A 21271-nucleotide genomic window follows, 5' to 3' on the forward strand; every position below is an offset into this window, starting at 1 on the left:
TGATCAGAGAAGTGGGAATGAAAGTGCAAGTGCCCTGGAGCTGCCAACAGCAAATGAGAATTCAGTGGCTCTTTGACAACAAACCGGAGCATGCTGATGGATCCACAACCACATCCTGGACGAATGATGTCTCATCATCAGGCCCTGGCTTCTTGGATGTGTAGGGTCAGCATGACTCTACATGTCTCAAGAGGGTTCCTGGAGCTGGCAAGGACCTTCCAGAGGTGAGAGCATCATTCAAAGAGCGACAGGAAGATAACTCACACCTTCTCATTTCTGAGTTCACCAGCCACCCAAACGTTGGCAAGTTCTTCCAGTTCAGATGTCTGGCTAAAACTCTGGCCCACTGCCTTTCATCTTCAGTAGAGAAGACATACCCGTCATCCTTTTGTTTCTCTCCGCAGGATCCTAATTTTATTTGGAAAATAACTTCTATTCAATATTTGGTTATGGAGATTATCTTTTATATATTTGGATTCGGTTAGTAATATTTGGTTAGGAATTTTGCATCTCTTTATGGAGGAGATTTGCATGTACTTTTTTCTTTTACTATTTTTGTTAGGGTTATGGCAGCCTCATAAAATAATCCTTTATGCCACAGAATAGCTCTTTATGTCTTTCTTCTTAATCTAATCGAAATTCCCCAGAGAACACTTGCAATCTCTGTGCACCAGGGTTCTAGGAGCCCAGTCTGACGGAGGATATTCAAAATGCAAATACCCACATAGGGTACTTTCATCTTCAGCTCAGTTTCTGACCTCCAGGCCATAAACTAGCTTTCTCTATGGAGAATAAATCTTGAATTGGTGCCTGCTGAGAGGGGGAGGGGCGAGCACCTAGCTACCCAAGGTAGCGAGGGAATCTGGCATTCAGTAACCCAGAGAAACCCTCCGATGCTAGCATGTCTGAGCTTCGGGGTCGGGGGTGGCGGGAGAGGGTTATACAGTGTAAACTGGTTTGCTTATCACTAGCTGTCTCCACTGCTCAATCAGGATTCAACTTTTTCAGTTCTGCTAAATCGTTCAACGTCCCACTCTGCTTTTCAGTTTGTTTCTTCTCTCCCTTCTTCCCGGGGTTGGGGGATATATGTCTTCCAAACAGGTCCCTTCACTGTCACTTCTGACAACATTAAGGGTATCTTATAGTTTTCTATCTGCAGTATAATGGTAGCCTCCTCTCAACTTCTTTTGTGTGTGTCTGTACTTTGGGGGGGATCACTCTTACCCAATATGTTAATTTGCTTTTTTTTAAAGAACCACTTGTAATATAAATGTGAAAGAGACAGTCTGTTTAGCGAGTGGTGCTGGGAAAGTTGGACAGCTGCATGTAAATCAATGAATTCAGAATACACCCTCACACCATGCACAAAAATAAACCGAAAATGGCTTAAAGACTTAAACATAAGACACGACACCATAAAACTAGAAGACAGCATAAGCAACACATTCTCTGACATAAATCATATCAATGTTTTCTTAAGTCAGTCTCCCAAGGCAATAGCAGTAAAACCAAAAATAAACAAATGGAACCTAATCAAACTTACAAGCTTTTGCATAGCAAAGGAAATCACAAATGAAAAAAAAAGAAAGGGAACCTAAAGAATGGGAGAAAATATTTGGAAAATGATGCAACTGGCAAGAACTTAATCTCCAAAATATAAAAACTGCCCATATAACTCAACAACAAGAAACAAACAACCCAACTGAAAAATAGGCAGATGACCTATATAGCCATTTCTCGAAAGAAGTTATACAGACAGCCGATAGGCACATGAAAAGATTCTCAACATCAGTAATTATTAGAGAAATGAAAATCAAAACTACAATGAGCTATCACTTCACAGCAGTCAGAATGGCCATCATTAAAGTCTACGAGTAAAAAATGCTGTAGAGGGTGTGAAGAAAAGGAAAGCCCTCCCTCTCACAGTTGGTGGGAATGTAAATTGGTGCAGCCACTATGGAAAACAGTATGGAGGCTCCTCAAAAACACTAAAACGAGTTGCCATATGATCCAGCAACCCCACTCCTGGGCACATAACCAGACAAAACAATAATTCAAAAAGATACACGTCTCTGTGTTCATAGCTGTTCATAATAGCCAAGACATGGATTCAACCTAAGTGTCCACTGACAGATGAATGGATGAAGACGCGGTACACACACAACAGAATACTCAGCCTAATCCAGCTGCTTAGCCGTGTCCGACTTTCTGCGACCCCATGGACTGCAGCACGCCAGGCTTCCCTGTGCATCGCCAACTCCAATAGACTACAACAGTAAACTACTACTCAGCCATAAAAATGAATGAAACAGTGCCATTTGCAGCAACACGGATGCAATGAGAGACCATCATACGAAGTGAAGTCAGAAAGAGAAAAATACTGCATGGTATCATTTATATGTGGAATATGGCACAAATGAACCTACGACAAAACAGAAACAGACTTTCAGGCATAAGAGAGCAGACTTGTGGTTGCCAAGGGGAAGAGGAGAAAGGAAAGGGACAGACTGAGTTTTGGGTTAGCTGATGCAAACTATTACATTTAGAATGGATAAACAACAACAAAGGAAAATGAAAATAAAATCCATCAGTTTAAAAAAAAATTCCATTTGACAATTTGCTTTTTTCTGAAACATTTAAGTCTTTTATGGACATTGAAATTATTGACACTTTTAGGTTTCTATCTTATTTTGGACTTGCCCTGTGTTTTCTTTCTCTCCACTATCTTGTTTATATATATATATATATATATATATATATATATATATATATATATATATATATAAAATATTCTTGATGGGAAAGTACATCCTGTTTTATTTTAGTAGTTAATCTGGAAACTTCTAGCACATACAATAAACATAGCAAAGCCTAAAGTTAATCAATATACTTATCTTCTTCCTGAATGACATTAAGGACTTTAGAGTATGTATGCTTATTCTAATCATCTCCCTCGTTACCTGTTTTTATGTATTTTGGTTTAATCTTTTTTGGAACTGTATAAGACTACCCATAGTCACTTCCTGTTTAGATGGTGCACATGTTTATCACTTTTCTTCAATTCTACATTCCTTCGTTGAATTTCAGAACTTCTATATTAAGAGATCACTGTTGTTCTCCTTGGGCAACAATTTTTGACTGAAATTGTCTTATTTCACCTCTGTTCTTCAAAGACAGTTTTGCTCGGTACAGAAGTCCAGGTTCATGGCTCATTTCCACTTGTCCTTTGAAGGCACTTTCCACTGTCTTTGACACACACAGTTGCTGATGAGAAGTCAGCAGTCAAGCTCATTGTCTTTTCTTTGGAGGCAATCTGTCGTTTCTTCCTGGATGCCTTTAAGGTTTGTTCTCAGGTTTCACCATGATGTGTCTGGAAATGGATTTATCCTGCTTGGAACAGAATTACTAGAATATTGTAAACACTGATTAACACTTGAGCCTGTAACTGTTATCTTGGAAAGTGCTGTGACAAACACTATTCCATGCTAGAACTGAGAAGACGCTTTCAGAGCCTGAAAGGTAGGGGACTCAGGCACCAACAGAATTGTTGATTAGGATGCTGTATTTCTTTGCTTTCAGTGAAAGAGAGGCCAGTCTTAGTAAAATACATACTCTTCGGCCCACTCTAAGGCTGGACCCAGCCAAGCCTTACTTCCCACTCTTGCAGTGACCCTGTTGCTTGGAGAAATGATGGTTAAGCAGCAGAGGCACCAGCTCTCCTAAACATGGTGCCTAGAAGCCCTCTGCAGAAGCCAGTGAGGATCCGCACAGGCTGGGAAGAATCACACATCCCACAGAGAAGCCAAGGTAGAGAAGCTCTGAACCATCTTGCTGTTTCTTCACTTTCAAGAACATGAGCCACCTGGCTACTTTCCTTTATAGCCAAATAAACACTCACTTCTTAGGTCAAATAAGCCAACATACTCTCATTTAGCAAAGTGTTTTATTCAAAAGCTTCTCAGCACCATCTAGTTGTCAGAAAGAATGATGATATCCCCTTTTTGTGCCCACCCAACTCCCAATTCCAGAGGCAGAAGTTGAACCATTTGGCGAGAGCTCCCTCTAATGATTATAATTCAGATCATGATAAGGTTGTTCTCTCACCCACTTTCTCTAACCCTCTACTGAAGCACGACTCAAGTAGAGCTGTGTTCTCCACAGTTCAGAACAACTGGAAGGAATCATGTCAGTTTTGATCAACCTCCCATTCCTGGGCTATCTGAGGCACATAGAATTACCTTGACAAAAACTGAATTCAGTGACTGCCACCTAGGAGGAACAGTGATACTGTCAGGCAGCATGCAGTTTTGAGAGCTCAAATATTAGGGCACCCTCCCCCCACTCTACTCTAGGAACAAGGAGCACTAGGTCTGCTTTCTCTCCACATACCTCAATTGCTCATCCTCTCCTGCCTTATTAACACAGACACAGAACCAAACCAGTGTGACAGAGTTAAGACAAACAATTACATCTGATTAAAATGCTAAGAGATCCTGAGCTGTTGGAGATGAGGAGAGTAGATAGTGTGACCTGATCTTTCCCTTTTTTTCTTTAAGAATATTTTGTTTCAGCATAAAGCACACTTCCCCAAAGAGGTTCCTGGAGTAGAAATCCAAGAGTCTGACTGTGTCCCGTGGGAACACACAGTCACCTATGTCACTTTGGCTTCAGTCCCTGGATCTGTCTTTTGCAGCTACTTCAGGTCCCATGGGAAGAGGCAAAGCTGGAGGCAACATCACTTGGCCAAAGCACCCATGGGGTCCCAGGCTGGCAGGACAATGGGTTCCTGCTCCAGTACAGCTAGCACCTCTTCAGGGACATGCTTCCTGTCCACCACCACTTCGTAGACGTACTCAGAGAACCACTCATCCGTCATGCACAGGTAACCTGGAGAAGAGAACAGGAGCCTCGTGAATCCAGAGGGCAAGGGTCAAAGAGCAAAAACCCCACTGGCACTATGAGAAAATCTTTCACAAAGCTAGCGTGTGTACGTGTTTTTCAGCTTTCCCATCTGTAATTTCATTTAACCTGATCATTTTTAAAATTTGTATTTATCTATCTTTGGCTGCACCGGGTCTTTGTTGTTGCACGCAGGCTTTCTCTAGTTGTGGCGAGCACTGTTTGTTGTGGTGTGCAGGCTTCGCGTTGAGACGGCCTCTCGTTCTGGAGCGTGGGCTTAAGGTGCGTGGACTTCAGCAATTGTGGTCCTTGGGCTCTAGAGCTCAGGCTCAGTAGTTGTGGCTCATAGGCCCAGCTGCTCTGTAGCATGTGGGATCCTCTCGGACCAGGGATTGAACTCTTGTCCCCTGCACTGGCAGGCAGATTCCTAACCAATGGACCACCAGGGAAGCCCCCTAATGAAGTCTTATTAGCAATCTACAAAGCAGACAGGACAGCAGGGTTATGTTTTTACCAGTTAGAAAAACTGGAGCTCAGAGCAACTAAGTGATGAGCCCAGGTTACATGGGTGAAGTTCAAAGTTGGACCTTGGACCGAAGATCCTGTGCTATTCCACTGCTCAGGCTGCCTCACTGAGGGTGAGTCAAACACCCTGAAGGTAGGTGGAAATGTTTCTTGTTCACACAGCCATATGTTGGGGGTTAATCTCTAGGATCAGAAGGGCAAGCATACCCATCCCACCTTCTCAGCATCACTGGCTGTTTTCTCTCCTTCCTCTCTACCATAAATTTCTACCCAACAATCAGCTAAGCCATCAGGGGAATCCTGACGGGGTCTGGTCTTCATTCCCAGGGAGCCACTTATTTGCAGATAATACTGTGTGAGTCTCTGCTTTCTTAGGAGGAAATCCGTGGTGAAGGAGAGACAGTCACTTGACCTATATTCCTTGTTGAGGCCCTGCGATTTATGGATCTCTCCAGAGGTAGGAATGAACAAGGGCACAGCAGTACTAACACCCCAGACTGAGGCTTATCTGAGAAAAAGTGTGGTGTCATGTCATCAGATGACAGATACCTGCCTTTTCCCATCAGGGAGACTATCCCAGGCTCCACTTGTGGTGTTAGGCTAGTTGCTTTAATCATTCTGATTCTTTGTGACCCTATGGACTGTAGCCCACCAGGCTTCTCTATTCATGGGATTCTCTGGGCAAAAATACTGGAGTGGGTTGCCATCTCCTTCTCCAGAGGCTCTTCCTGATCCAGGGATCAAACCTGTGTCTCTTACGTCTCCTAGCACTGGCAGGCGGGTTCTTTATGTCCAGCACCACTTGGGAAGCCTGTAGGCTCCACTAGGACAGCATAAATTCCTCTTCAGGATCGTACCGCTACCAAACTGAGGAGGCACTTCAGCTGAAGCACTGCTAACACAAAGAGTGAAATTAGGGCAAGAGATGAAAGTGTGAGCATTTAAAGTAAGGCTGGGCCACTGAGGGAGCAGAGGACAAAAGTGTGTGCCGACACAGGTTACTGCCGACACGCCGAGCACTCACAGGAGCCAGCCATCTTCAGCATCATCTTACCACAGCTGGCACCTGCTATACACAAGACACTTGAGCCGTTTTTTCTCTGCAAGTGTGCAAATCTAGGTCTGTGCTTTATCGCTTTCCACTACAGAGGACCGAGAGAGAGGGAGAAGAGGCAGGTGTTCCTCCTAAGGCGGTCCTCTAGTAAATTTGTTCTCAAACCTCTTGGCCCCAGGCTCACGATTGTGCACTTAAAACCACTGAGGACTCTAAAAAGTTGTTGATACGGGTTATACTGAGTGATGGTAACCACACTAAAAATTAAAACAGAAAGCTAAAGACATTGATTCACTCAGGAAAAAATAATTATATCCTCCAATACAAAAGAAATTTTAGTAAGGAAAGCGGCATTACTTTGTGATGCAGAAGACAACTGAATTCTTATATCTGCTTCTGTGTGCAGTCTGCTGCAACTGTTTTTTTGGATGAAGCAGAAGAAGCAAATCTGGCCTCAAGCAGATATGCTGTCAGAGGAAGGAAGACCTTGTAGTTGTCCTAAAGGGGTCCCAGGGACCTGGCAGGGGTCCTCAGGGCCCACTCTGAGAAATGCTGCTCTAAAAGCAAGGCTGATTTAAATAATTAAAAGGCAACATGATGGTAAGTCTACTTTTATAAACTAAATGGTATGACAGAGGACATTATTTAACTTGAAAACAGGACTGCTTCGGGGAGCTCGTCTCTGCCGCACTCTGCCCCTCCCTGACAGGAGTCAAGGCAGCTCATCCTGACATGGCACCGCGTGTTTGCCCTCTCCAAAAAATGCCAGGAAAAGTGCACAAGCGCTCATGCCAAGTCTGATCACGACGATCCCTTCATGATCCAGGGCTCCATTCTCAACAGGAGACACCGGGAAGAACACACACAAATATTCCAAAGTCCCTGGCCTTTCACATCACCCACGTCACTGCCACTGAGTTCCAGCAGCCAAAGCCTGATGAGTTGAAGGGCCAGCTGGTACCATTTCTTGCTGCATCCTAAATAAATGCTTTCTGAGAAAAAGTTTCAGCATCTGCCTTGCCCATGAGGAGTTTTCAGTGGGCAGGAGACCAGGCTACTAAGTGCCACACCATTTGAGACATTAGGCATCCTTCCCCTCACCCTAACGCTCACTGAATAAATCCTGTGAGGGGCTTGGGGCAGGCAGAGAGGCAGGTGAGGGATGGAGGCAGATTCATGTAATAAAATTCCGTGTCCTTTTGACAATACTATCATCACACAATCAAATGAGTCTTCAAAAAATGCCCGGAGAAAATGGACAATAAGTACATCTACGCTATCTTGTTCCAAAAGCAGGAGATAAGATTAAGTCCTCACAAATTAAAACTCCTATCGATTGTAATCCACCCTTTCAGGGTCCTCGCCAAGAGGACCTGCCTTGATTAGTCTCTCTCTTCAGGATATGAGTTCTCTGGGGGCCCACAAAACCTCACAGTCTAGGTGGCTGCCGAGTAATTGCACCCTGGGTAGATAATGACCTTGTGGCTGCTGTAACTGTTGATACTGCGTGTCCCGGAGTTTGATTGAGAAGATTAGGATCAGTGTGTCTGAAACCCGAGTGAGTGCTGTGGAGAGGAGCAGCAAGGTGCCCACCCAGGCAGGATTAGAGCGACCATCTTGATCTGAGGAAAGTTGCAGCTTCTAGCCCTCATGTATCTTGGCCATTAGAAACTGGTGTTCCCCAAAGACCAAAGAAACAAACAAAAAAGGAAAACAAAAATCTGCCCCAAGGATCCTGACGTTGCATTCAGGGAAACAAACAGATAAACAGATAAAGAAAGTCAGCTTTAGGGACTAAGGTGAAATTAAATTTTGTTTAAACATTAAATGTCTTGCTTACACGCAAGAAATAAAATAAAGAAAGGAAGAGGAAGAAATAAAATAAGTGAACAGTCCCTCAAAGACACTGGCAACATTTCTATATCTGTTAAGAGAAAAAACAGCATGGGTCTGTAAAGGGAGAAACAGCATCTGTAGATACAGCTCTAGACAGGTTAGGCCTAATGCACTCAGAAACAGAAGGGATTCCAATGGGTTCGTTTAAGGGAAAGAAAAACTTTACCCTAAAAAAATCAGTTTTCTGAAAATCTACCAAAGATCTAAGTTTTAAACCTTTCAGACATAAATTAAGATTACTTGTGGTTCAATTTTTGTTGTTGTTGCTATTTTTAAAAAAGGTATGACAAAATCAAGTTATCTGTTCAGCTGTGATGAATCTGTCTGGCAGCCTGAACCTAAGGAAGCCAGACGACTGAGGCCTCATTAAGTCACTGCCAATCTTTCACTTGATGCTGATAACTCAAGGCTGAAGAAAGGCTCCCAGAAAGGGAAGGAAAGCCTCACTGACACTTGTCTCATATTTCAAACTTCCTAATAAATAGTGAGAAATCACTCCACAAAATATTAATCAGTCATTTAAAATGAAGTTGCAAAGACTATGCAGTAACATAGAAAAATGTTTAAGTGATAAAAGTATATAAAAATAGTGTATCCTTTATAACTATGTTAAAATTCCAAATACACAGAGGGAGAAAACAAGAAAAACAATGATAATTTTATATCACAGGGTAGGTGATTTTCCCCTCAAAATTCTGAAATATTATATTGCTTTTTGACTCCTTAAAGATTGTCCAAATAATTAATGCTCCTTATAAAAAATCTTGGAAGGACAGAGGGAAGAAGATGATAAAATGAAGGAAGAGGAGCAGAAGGAAGAGGTGGATGAAAAGATGACAAATATACATTTTAAAACTGCCTACGATCCCACCATCCTGGGTTAGACCCTGTGCGTGCGTGCTAAGTCGCTTCAGTTGTGTCCGACTCTGTGTGACCCCACAGACTATAGCTCGCCCACCAGGCTCCTCTATCCATGGGATTCTCCAGGCAAGAATACTGGAGTGGGTTGCCATGCCCTTGTCCAGGGGATCTTCCCAACCCAGGGATCTAACCCATGTCTCTTAAATCTCCTGCATTGGCAGGTAGGTTCTTTACCACTAGCGCCACCTGGGAAGCTCAGGTTAGGCCCTAGTTAGATTTTATGTCCTGGAAAAGGAAATGGCAATCCACTCAAGTACTCTTGCCTGGAAAATCCCATGTACATCCTCTGATAAAAATTTATATGCATAGACACTATACGTTTAATAAAAATGAGATAGCATAATGTTCTTATACCACAGAGTATCACATACGCTGTTTTCCAACATTCTTTTCTTATTAACAAAAAAACTATCTACCCCCATAATTTTTAAGTGCTGAATTTAGAGTAAAACCAAAATGTGTTTAATTCCCTACTGCTGGAATCTGAATTATTATTTCATGCTTAGAAACAACACTGCTATAAACAATTTTGTAATTAAACCTCTGTGTATGTCCTTAATCATCTACTTAATTTCTTTATGTCCTTATCAATAGTGGGTATATATAATTACAACTTTCTTTTTGGGTCAAATCTGAACTTTTGTCTGTGGGTGCCTGCTATTCAGTTTTCTTTTGTAAAGAGTCTGGGACCTCTGCCTAATTTTAACTGGTATGTTTGCCATTTTCACAGTGATCAGAAATAGGGCTCTCAATGGAAGGACTGATGCTAAAGCTGAAACTGCAATACTCTGGCCACCTCATGAGACGAGTTGACTTACTGGGAAAGACTCTGATGCTGGGAAAGGTTGGGGGCGGGAGGAGAAGGGGACGACAGAGAATGAGATGGCTGGATGGCACCACCAACTCTATGGACATGAGTTTGAGTGAACTCCGGGAGTTGGTGATGGACAGGGAGGCCTGAAGTGCTGTGATTCATGGGGTCACAGAGAGTCGGACACGACTGAGCGACTGAACTGAACTGAACATTAATATAATGATTGCAAACGTTTTTCCTATTATGTAATTTGCCTTCTAATTTAGTTGTTGATGTTTTCTAGTGTACTAAATTTTTTTTTGTTTTTTATGAAGTCAAATTTATCAATCTTTTTCTTTATGACTTCTAAGTTTTTTTGTTATGTTTATAAACATTTTTGTTTGATGTTTCCACATCAGTAGTTTCATTATCTTGCATTGTCTGGATGTACCATAGTTTAACCAGTTTGGCCACCAATACTTTGGCCACCTAATGTGAAGAACTGACTCCTTAGAAAAGACCCCAAGGCTGGGAAAGATTGAAGGCAGGAGGAGAAGGGAACAACAGAGGATGAGATGGTTGGATGGCATCACAGACTCGATGGACATGACTTCGAGCAGTGTCTGGGAGTTGGTGATAGAGAAGCCTGGCATGCTGCAGTCTGTGAGGTCACAGAGTCAGACACAACTTGAGCAACTGGACTGAACTGATAAACATTTCCCTGCTATTATATTAAAGAAAAATTTGAAAGCAAAGTAGGGTAAATGGTAAGAAAACATAAGAAACACAGTCTCAATGAAAACCACTCATTAAGGCCTTGACACAGCTATGAACATACACAATTTCACAGGTAATTAAGTAGTAACAATCTGTCAACTACTTCTGTTAGTCACCCACTGTGTAAAGCATGCCTTACATTTGTATGGAGTATGCTGCTGCTGCTGCTAAGTCACTTCAGTCATGTCCGACTCTGTGTGACCCCATAGACGGAAGCCCACCAGGCTCCCCTGTCCCTGGGATTCTCCAGGCAAGAACACTGGAGTGGGTTGCCATTTCCTTCTCCAATGTGTGACAGTGAAAAGTGAAAGTGAAGTCGCTCAGTCGTGTCCGACCCTTAGCGACCCCACGGACTGCAGCCTACCAGGCTCCTCCATCCATGGGATTTTCTAGGCAAGAGTACTGGAGTGGCTTGCCATTGCCTTCTCCAATGGAGTATGCTACAAATATACAAAATGACACAAGTCCTATGGAATGGGAAACATTCAAGTGCCTTTGCCCTCTTTACTAAGCAATGCCATTTCTGGAATGTCATCCTACAGACACAAAGTACCTGCCTGCACACAATATGCATGTAATTATGTACAATAGCTAATACTTATTCAACTTGGGCTTCCCTGGTGGCTCAGTGGTACAGAACATCTCTGCCAACACAGGAGTTGCAGGTTCAATTCCTGCATTAGGGAGATCCCCTGGAGAAGAAAGTGGCAACTCATTCCAGTGTTCTTGCCTGGGAAATCTCATGGATAGAGGAGCCTGGTGAGCTACAGTCCATGGGGTCCAGAAATCTGATATGACAGCGACTAAGTAACAACAACATTCAGCTTTCTATTGTCAGGCACTGTTCTAAGCACTGTACAATAAACTCAGTGCAATACTATTTGTAACAGCAAAAGCCTGGAAGCAACCCAAGCTCCATCAGTAAGGGAACTGGTTAAGTAAACTATGGTACATCCAGACAATGCAAGATAATAAAACTGTACTGATGTGGAAACGTACTGACAGGCCTCTGTGACATGCTAAGTGAAGTGAGAAGGAGATGCAGAGCGGGGAGATAAGATATGCTACCTTCAGTGCACTAAAACACACTGGAAAGTCACAACAGAAATGAAGAGAATGAGAACCTAAAAAACGCGGGAGGTGGAAGGAATAGAGTGAGAGACGGAAACAAGATTCCTCTTTATGTATTTCTTTGTGTTTTGATTTTGGAACAGTATAATTATTTAGTAAAAGAATTATACCTTAGTAAGCAAAATGAAACAAACACACACACACACACAGCTCTACAGGGAACCTACACTTCAAAGTGCAATTTTATATCCACTATTTATCCTTGTTTCAATTTTAATCTTCACAGAGACACTATGAGGTAGGTGGGGTTGGTAAAGTCAAAGCCAGTAAGTAAGTAAAGCCCATACTCAAATCCAGGTCTTAACTTCAAATTCAGTCTTTTCCATGGGGCTCAGCTTCCTCCGAGAGAGTACTCAGTGGCAAAGAGAGTGTCAGGTAGTGATCCTCTGGCCAACAGATACCACATAATCTAGTTTCTAATCCAGGCACTGTCTGGAACCAATTCCATCTGCCCACACACCCCACACTGATGGTCAGGCACCCAGGTTTTGCAGAGTTTGTTTATGAGGTATTTTGTCTCTTTAAATCAAAGAGATGTTATGTGTTTTAAGTGCATTTATTTAGAAGGCTGGAGAACAGGATGGGCTGGACGTTTTGGAAAGAAAACAAACCTACCGCTTGAGACAGATATCTGGACAGGGATCTGAGGAGAGGTCTCTTTTTCCTCCAGGCCAAATACCAAAGTCTGGCTCTGTGGTGAGCATACATTCAGGATTCTGAACCTTTTGCTGAGAAGGGAAGGGCTACTCTTACAGTTGGTTATTACCTGTGGCCTTGTTCAGAAACAAAGGCTATGGAAGATTCCATCTCCCTGGTAAGAAGGCAGAGTGGAAAATGTGGTTGGGAAAGAGGGTTGTTTTGGTTTGTGGACTGCATTTTTTTAAAAACCATCAAACCACAACAAAGTTCAGTCTGCAGAAGTGCACACTTCCTGAGGAAGTGCCCGCTCCTAAGGAGCCCAGAAGAAGCCTGTCAGCCTCTGGGTTGATGAGAGAAGGCAATGCACCAGCCAGTCTGACTGTTTTGTTTCCCTGGACTGTGAGCACTATCCAGGCTAGTCTGAGATCACACAAAATCCTGCCAGCATCTCCGATGATGGACAGGAGGAAAAAACACAAATTCAGGTGTCATCCAAGGGTCTGTTTTCTCGCCAAAAATTAATGACTTCTCTCTGACCCCAAACATTACTACTCCTATTTGTTTCAGGCAAAGCCAGCTTTTTGCTCTTTCCTCTAAAGCTCCATGGATGATAAGCCACGTTATTTCTTGGCCCCACGCCTCAGACCTGCCTGAAGCACGCTCCACAGGTCAAGAGCGATGCTTCTCAGCCCCCTTCTCCTTGGCTGGCCTCCCACGTCCCTTCCCAAAACACCCACAACCCAAGCATCTTTCCTAAAACTCTGCTCACCTCTGAAGGATCGGTAAGGAGCCTCCCCAGTTCCCATCACTCATCGTCTCTCTTGTAGTTTATCCCCTATGTTATTGTGCATTTATTCTCATATTTGTGTTTTACATATTTGTTCTTATAGTAAGTTACAAACAACATACGGAGCAAGATTTACAGCCTAATGGTCCCAGCTCAACACCCAGCCTGCCCACTCTCCATACCGAGCATGTGGAGGAAGCAAGCACACTATGCTCCTGGCCTGGCACTAACAGCACAGTGGGCATCTGCCCTCCCTCCACCTAAAGTGCCCCAAGCCTGCTCTAACGCCCAGTCCCAAAGCCTCCCCGCTTGACTTATTTCCGGCTGCCCCACTGCAGCACTATTTTCCACCAAGTTTTCCCTGACATCACCTAGTCCCGTGACTTCAGTAACCCTCAGCTTCGAGGTCTTTCTATTGTTGCCCCACTGAGGGGGCTCTCCCCAGCTCCTCCTCTTTCGCTGTCATCTGCCTTCTTGGAGAAATCACCCCTTCTCTGGCTTTTCTTGGCTATTTATCCTGTATCTTACAGTCTGAGGAGCACACCACGACGGCCACTTCTGTCACATCACAGCCCTCTTCAAATCGTGGAGAAGCATGAACTCCTCTGAGGGTCAGAGACGTTCGCACCGCAGTCTGTGCACGGCTCCCTGCATCCCATCGATAAATGTGAGGTGACACTGTTGCTAATGGGTTTTCCTTGGCACTGGGTTTCTTCACCTCCGCTGCTTTCCCTCGTGAAAGACTAAGCCCACATGACGAGTCATCCACCCAGTAAACTGGAGATGTAGTCCAATGGTCACCGAGGGTCCTGAATTCTTAACAGCCCCGATGCTAGAACTGTGAGCAAGTTAGACAGCCCTCTCCCAGAAGGAGGCGATCTTATGTTCCTGCTCTTCTGCTCTCCTGTCTACAGAGAATATTAACAACGGTACCGATGACGGCTCATGTTTCCGGGCATTTCTTATACGCCTGGCACAGTTGTCACAAACACCCTATGAGGTAGGTACAATTACTATTCCCGTTTTACAGATCAGAAGACTAAGGCTTATAAAGGTTAAACACCATGACCAAGGCTACACAGCCAATAGGTGGGACAGCCAGGATGTGTTCCCAGGCATCTGGTGCTGGGTTCTGTGTCTGACCTCTATCCTTCTCAAAGCAATGCAAACATACCTTGGAGACCACCTGGGAAAATGACAAATCCTCTCTACAGGACAAAGGAAATACACACCAATCTACATTAAAGGTGAAAGGATTTCTCCCTGAAATCAATTTCAGCCTGTAGGCTAGGAGGAGCCTTCTCTCATAAATGGTAGGCAGGTGGCGCTAGTGGTAAAGAACCTGCCTGCCAATGAAGGAGACATAAGGGGTGTGGGTTTGATCCCTGGGTTGGGAAGATGCCCTGGAGAAGGGTATGGCAATCTACTCCAGTATACTTGCCTGGAGAATTCCATGACAGAGGAGCCTGCCAGGCTTTACGGCCCACAGTGCTGCAAAGAGTCAGAGACAACCGAAGCAACTTAGCGTGCAGGCACAGCCCTGTCCCAGTCACACACTTGGATAAGGAAGCAACTGTCCACCTGAGAGCACGCGCTTCCACTCACATTCACTATTTTTTCAGCGTGTGTCAACCACGCTCAGTGGTTAATGAAGATGGCTGATGAGTCCCTCTGAGAGAACTCAGATACCCGAATTTGATAGTGTCAGAGAGAGACACGAAAGCCTGGAGAGACATGAAAACCCCGAGGTGACAAAACAAATCTGTATGTTGCTCTTTTACAGGAAATCACATGCCTCTGCTTTTGGCTCATATAATTTTCTTATTTTGGCAAGTTCAGTTCAATAATGTCTACAATTTACATTTGTGCTAGAAATCCAAACCAAATCTCAAACTGACCTGCAAATAACTGGCTATCTTTCGTAGGTAATATACATTCTTAGGGAAACTGCCTGTGTCAAATTAAGAAATCTCAATCCCAATTCTATCTCCAACACTGGGCAACCTGGGTAAGTCTCAACCTCTCAGCATGTTTTCACTTATTCCCATAAAACATGGGTGCAATTATCCATGTTCATAACCTAAGTTACTCTAACTGATGCCATGAGCGGCAGGGTGGGGGTGAGGGTTGGGGGGACAGGACAAATGCATTAGCAACGGTTGAATTCTTATGAAGCAAGCAAGATGCCATGAACTATATGTCCTGAGTACCTCTGATAGAAATATAGACTATTCATTGAACTCTTTAGAGTTATGTAACAGTGTACAGTTAGATGGCTACATATAAACTATAGGACATCGTAAGGATCTATAATCAAGAAAGTAGCAACTGTCTCTCTTGGTTCTCCCATATAACATTATGTGAAGGATATGATGAAATTTGTGCCTAGCTTTGAACATTCTGTTCCCAAAATCATATGGTGAGGCAATTAAAGGCTATGCTTTTGGTTTTTACGAAACAGCAGAAGTCCAGATGTAATGTGAATCAGTCTCGTTAAATTTCTTTCCAGATTAATCTCTAACATGCCAAAGCCTCATGAGAAAGTCTGGAAATTTTACTAAAATGAAATCAAGAACAGGCTTACATGTAAGAAAAGATGAAGAATGTGAGTTAAAAACAACTTCACAGTTGAAGCTGAAAGGCAGAAAAGCAATTTGAAAAATGAAAAACTAATCTTGGTTCAAAATAAAAACTTAGAGAAACAAAATTTTTAAAAGATAAAGATTTTCCTTCAGTGACCATTGACGAGTCAGAAAATTATATTCCCCCTAACCTCACTAAGAAGCTGTGCTATTTAACATATTAAGAAACTTGACTAGACAAGCATAAGAAGTATGTTATGATAATTCTACCTTCAGGGCTCTGACGTATCAGACTTTAGAACTGGAATACCATCTCATGACTAAGTGAACCAATCATAAAAAGAAGTTCCATAACAAGACTGGTTCATTAAGGGCGACCATCCAAGAATTCAATTTATTGACTATCAATACTTTGTTACATGCATGGCAGAATGTTTATAACTACTGAAGCTAGGTGATGAACACATGGGGAATTTCTGAATACCATTCTGCTTGTATAGACTTGAAACTGCCCATGTTAAAAAGGGAAAAAAATCAAAGAACTAAGTTATAAAAAAAGTTGACGGAAAAATCAAAGAAACATGCTATTTAACTAATGTTATTTCCATGAGCAGACCAGATACTACTGGAACAGAGACGCTAAGAGGAAACACAGTTTAGTGATAAAGAGTAGGTTCTAACGTCAGACTGTCCAAATTATAATTCTGGATCTACCATTTATTAGTGAGATGACCTGTAGGTCACTCTGGCATAAAGATTATGCTCTTCTCAGATGAATTTCTGACTAAGAGTGAAAAGCACCAAAGGTTATTCCCCCTATTTTGAATTCTTAAACATTTTACAAACTACTTAACTCTGACAAGCCTGTCAGCTTTTCAAAATGAAAGACAGTGTAACAGGTCCCAAGGTCTGTTCCCTCATTCAGCTATGGAATCCATTTCTCATACAATCCATAAAGAAGGTACAAAATGGATAGTCAAGTATTTCAAGAAGGAGGGGAGAAAAGTCAGGTAGGTTGTATGCCCTAGAGCACAGTAACAAACTGCTAACAATGCCATCTACAGAAACAAAATCCTAGCAATGGTGTTTAAGGTTGTCACATCTCCTAAAAGAGCACAAAGGGATTCTGTATCGGACATGGCAGCCAATGCCCACCGGGATGACAGACGGGAGGGCCCTGCTGAGGTAAACACACATCGCCAGCATAACAACATACTACGTACTCTCCCTAAGGTCAGGTCAAGTGTGCCAATTAAATTAGATCATGTTTTCTTTCCTTCCTTCCTGTTAAGTCAGAAAGAACATTACCAAGAAACACAGGAGAATAATTTATTTTTGGCTTTGAACAAACTATACGCTACACCCACTCAGTTCAATTTCTTATCTTTTGGCTCTCCACTGAAATGCTTTAGTCTTATAAGCTCAGGCATTTCACTTTTTCAAGAACAACAACAAAAAGTTAGTGTAGTCCTAACTCGACAGCTGCAGGTTTCACTAGGAAGGATTACAGGCAGATCAGGGGGATTAAGACCCCAGGTCTCTCAACATAATAATGGAATGAGTAAGTGAACAGAAGCAAAACTTTTATTGAGTGGGGCAGAGAGGTACAGTTGAATGGGGAAAAAAAAAATTACCAAAGTAACCTAGAATCCCCTTTAAGAGTAGGTATTTAGATTCAAAGTAATAAAGACAGTAACTCGTCCTACACAAAACAGAATATTTGCCCGACTTTACAAGTGTTTGTCCTCTCTTAAATGGATATCACTACTATCTACAAACTCGGTGACTCTTAATAGAAAAATATCTCAGAAAAAAGCCAATGGTCCAGGCTGGTCTAAACAAACCATAACTTTAGTCCTTTTCCTAGACACTAATCTCATGATAACAAACCATTTACAGGGACCAAATAAGACCAAAAATGAAACAGAAGCTACACAGTTTCATCTGAAACAATCTTATGTTTTAAAACGTTGTTCAGTCGCCCAGTCATTTCCAACTCTTTGTGACCCCATGGACTGCAGCAAGCCAGGCCTCCCTGTCCCTTACCACCTCCCGAAATTTGCCCGAGTTCATGTCCACTGCATCAGTGATGCCATCCATCAATCTCATCCTCTGAAGCTCTCTTCTCCTTCTGCCCTCAATCCTTCCCAGCATCAGGGACTTCTCCAATGAGTTGGCTGTTATCAGATGACCAAAATACTGATGAAGCTTCAGCTTCATCATCAGTCCTTCCAACGAGTATTCATGGTTGATTTCCCTTAATGTTGACTGGTTTGATCTCCTTGTTGTCTAAGGGACTTTCAGGAGTTTTCTCTTTTACCACAGTTCAAAGGCATCAATTCTTTGGCATTCTGCTTTCTTTACAGTCCAGCTCTCATAACTGTACGTGACCACTGGGAAGCCCACAGCCGTCTCTGTCAGCAGAGGAATGTCTCTGCTTTTCAACACACTGTCTAGGTTTGTCACAGCTTTCCTGCCAAGAAGGAATCGTCATACTGATTTCATGGCTGCAGTCACAATCTGCAGTGATTTTAGAGCCCAAGAAGAGGAAATCTGTCACTGTGTCCACCTTTTCCCCTTCTATTTGCTATGAAGTAATGAAGCCAGAGGGAGAAGGCAATGGCACCCAACTCCAGTACTCTTGCCTGGAAAATCCCATGGATGGAGGAGCCTGGCAGGCTGCAGTCCGTGGGGTCACTAAAAGTCGCACAAAACTGAGCAACTTCACTTTCACTTTTCACTTTCATGCATTGGAGAAGGAAATGGCAACCCACTCCAGTGTTCCTGCCTGGAGAATCCCAGGGATGGGAGAGCCTGGTAGGAGGCCGCCTATGGGGTCACAAAGAGTCGGACACGACTGAAGCGACTTAGAAGCAGCAGCAGCAGCAATGAGGCCGGATGCCATGATCTTTGTCTTTTTAATATTTACTTTTAATCCTACTCTTTCACTCTCCTCCTTCACCCTCATCAAGAGGCTCTTTAGTTCCTTTTCACTTTCTGCCATTAGAGTGGTATGATCTGTATCTCTGAGGTTGTTGATATTTCTCCCACCTACTTGATTCCAGCCTATAACTCATCCAGCCCGGCATTTCTCATGTGTTCAGCATACAGATAAAACAAAGAAGGTGACAGCAGACAGCCCTGTCGGACTGCTTTCTCAATCTTGAACCAATCTGTTATTACAGGGTTCACCAAATTCTTCCAATTCAGGCTTTTCCTTTGCATTCATTTCTTAACTATCATCAATTTACATATATAACTGAATTCTGATTGCTTATTTTAAATCTTTCTGCTAGCTTTCCTAAAGTTTATAACCCATCTCTACCCAATTCCAATGGGTATTTTTGTGTCTTAAAATGAACTCATAAGAAATCACCAATTAAAATACATGCACAAAATGCACTTTAGTTCATAATAGTTTAGCAAGTGTCCCATAATCACAGAAAATCACAGAAGGGGGACATGCAACTACATGGTGATGAATAGAGTAACAGTGCTGATATTCGTTTACATATAAATACTGAGCTGCAGAGTTCCACAGCAGACCCCAGGGACAGTTAAGCCAAAATCCACCCATGATCATTTCACAGGGAGATGAAAAGACTTAGAATGACAGATGAAATGGCCTCTCAGTGTTGGCCATCACAACTGCCTGTGCTGTTCAATCCGGGCATACACAAGCCTTGTCAAGGCTCTTCTAAGACAGCAGTTTTCAAATGCAAATGACTGAAGCTCCATGTGCTCACTTCCCAGCCTCTACATCCCTCCTCCTTCTACCTTTTATCCCTGGAAATCCTAGAGCTCTAAAGGACTTAGCTGGAAAATCATTTAAACAGAGAGGCAAGAAACAGGTAGAGAGTTGTTGAGACCTCTAATTTCTTTTTCTTTTCTTTCCCTTTATTTTTTTAAAAATTTCTACCTGATTCCTGCTTGGGTGAGATAGCCGAAGTTCGATTCCAAGTGTCTGGGTTATCTCACTGGATTCCCTATCTACTTCCTCCCAGCCTTCTAGCTAGTCTAGTAAGTAAGCTGTGGTTAACAGGGCCTTCCAAGCCGGAAAAGGAATGTGGACTCTGGGAAGAAGGTGCTATAAGACGCATACAGCACCCAGGCAAACATGCTGACATGCATCATGTTCATGGCAGTTGCCACTTTTTGGTTTGAAACCCTAAAACTTAAAGCACACCATCTTATTATCTACCTTAAAAGTAGATAATAATCTACTATTATCTACCATGAAAAACAGTCTTTAAAAATATGGTCTCAAAGATTTGCAAGAATACATCCTAAACAGTTAATCAATGGTGATCTCTGGGTGGCAGGATTATTAGAGGTTTTTTTTTCCCCCTGACTTTGGGCTTATCTGTAGTTTCTGTAGTTTTTATTTTGCTACAACTCACATATTATCCGTGTGTGTTTGTCTTTTTAAAGCCCAATTACTACAATTTACTTAAGACTTCTGCCTGGCTTTTGATTGTCAGAATAAAACAGTTCTAAATGGTAACCACAACATTCTCTTCCTCTTTAGACTTCACAACTTCTAATGAGTCTCCAATAAGTGCCTCAAGTTTCTTGCCAGGCCCATTCTCCTCCTTGGAAGGCTTCTGATCTTCTAGAATTAGTGCAGCCAACAAAAAGGCACCAAATGCTGTGAAGCCAACAGTCCTGGCAAAGGGCACTCAAGTTTCTTACTGGCCAAGGGATTCCGGTACAGGAGGGTCACTGTGGTCTGGAACAAACGCCAGCACATGCTGGTCTCAGAGCCAACCATGGCGTTCAGGCCTACCACACTGTTGGCTGGAATGCTGGGGGCAAACGAGATCCTCAGATTTTCCTCTAGAATAGTCCAGCTAATAATTTAGCCAACTGGACCAATTACTGAAAAATAAAAATGATCCACACCAGGGCAGCTCTTTCTTCCCATATCTCTTAGGAGGCAGAGAGTATAACAGAACCCAGTCACTTTGAGTCTGGTAGTATTACCAGCGTAAGCTTACCTTTGTGGCCATGGTCTTCACCCCAAGAATTTTCCACTCTCCATTTCATGAAAGCGCCCTCCTGATCATCCTGTAAAAGAGTGGATGACAGCGTAGAGTCTGAAATGAGATCTGTCCTGCCTGATGAGGTGTCATGTAATTTTAGCTCTTATTCAGCCACTCAGAAGAAACAGTCTTCTCTATACAGCAATGCTATACATGACCAGGGCCGTATATCTTCTACTATAACTAAGAGAATGTTCTATTAAAGGTGGATTTTGAATCCCTTCA

At 42.8% G+C, this 21271-nt stretch overlaps 1 protein-coding gene across 1 annotated transcript in view; it reads right to left on the reverse strand.

Moving 5' to 3' along the window:
* Window positions 1-3926: 3926 nt before the first annotated feature.
* Window positions 3927-21271, reverse strand: part of BLMH (bleomycin hydrolase) — a 42197-nt gene continuing 24852 nt past the window's right edge. Inside the window, exons 11-12 of the mRNA XM_055402777.2 lie at window positions 21002-21071; window positions 3927-4887 (exon numbers count right to left, since the gene is read on the reverse strand). Of these exons, the coding sequence (XP_055258752.1) occupies window positions 4736-4887; window positions 21002-21071 (222 nt within the window). The 3' untranslated portion in view covers window positions 3927-4735. The remainder of the gene's footprint in view (window positions 4888-21001; window positions 21072-21271) is intronic.

This window comes from Moschus berezovskii, chromosome 20 (assembly GCF_049115385.1).
Source record: "Moschus berezovskii isolate FMDL1 chromosome 20, NW_MosBer_1.0, whole genome shotgun sequence".
Classification (NCBI taxonomy): domain Eukaryota; kingdom Metazoa; phylum Chordata; class Mammalia; order Artiodactyla; family Moschidae; genus Moschus; species Moschus berezovskii.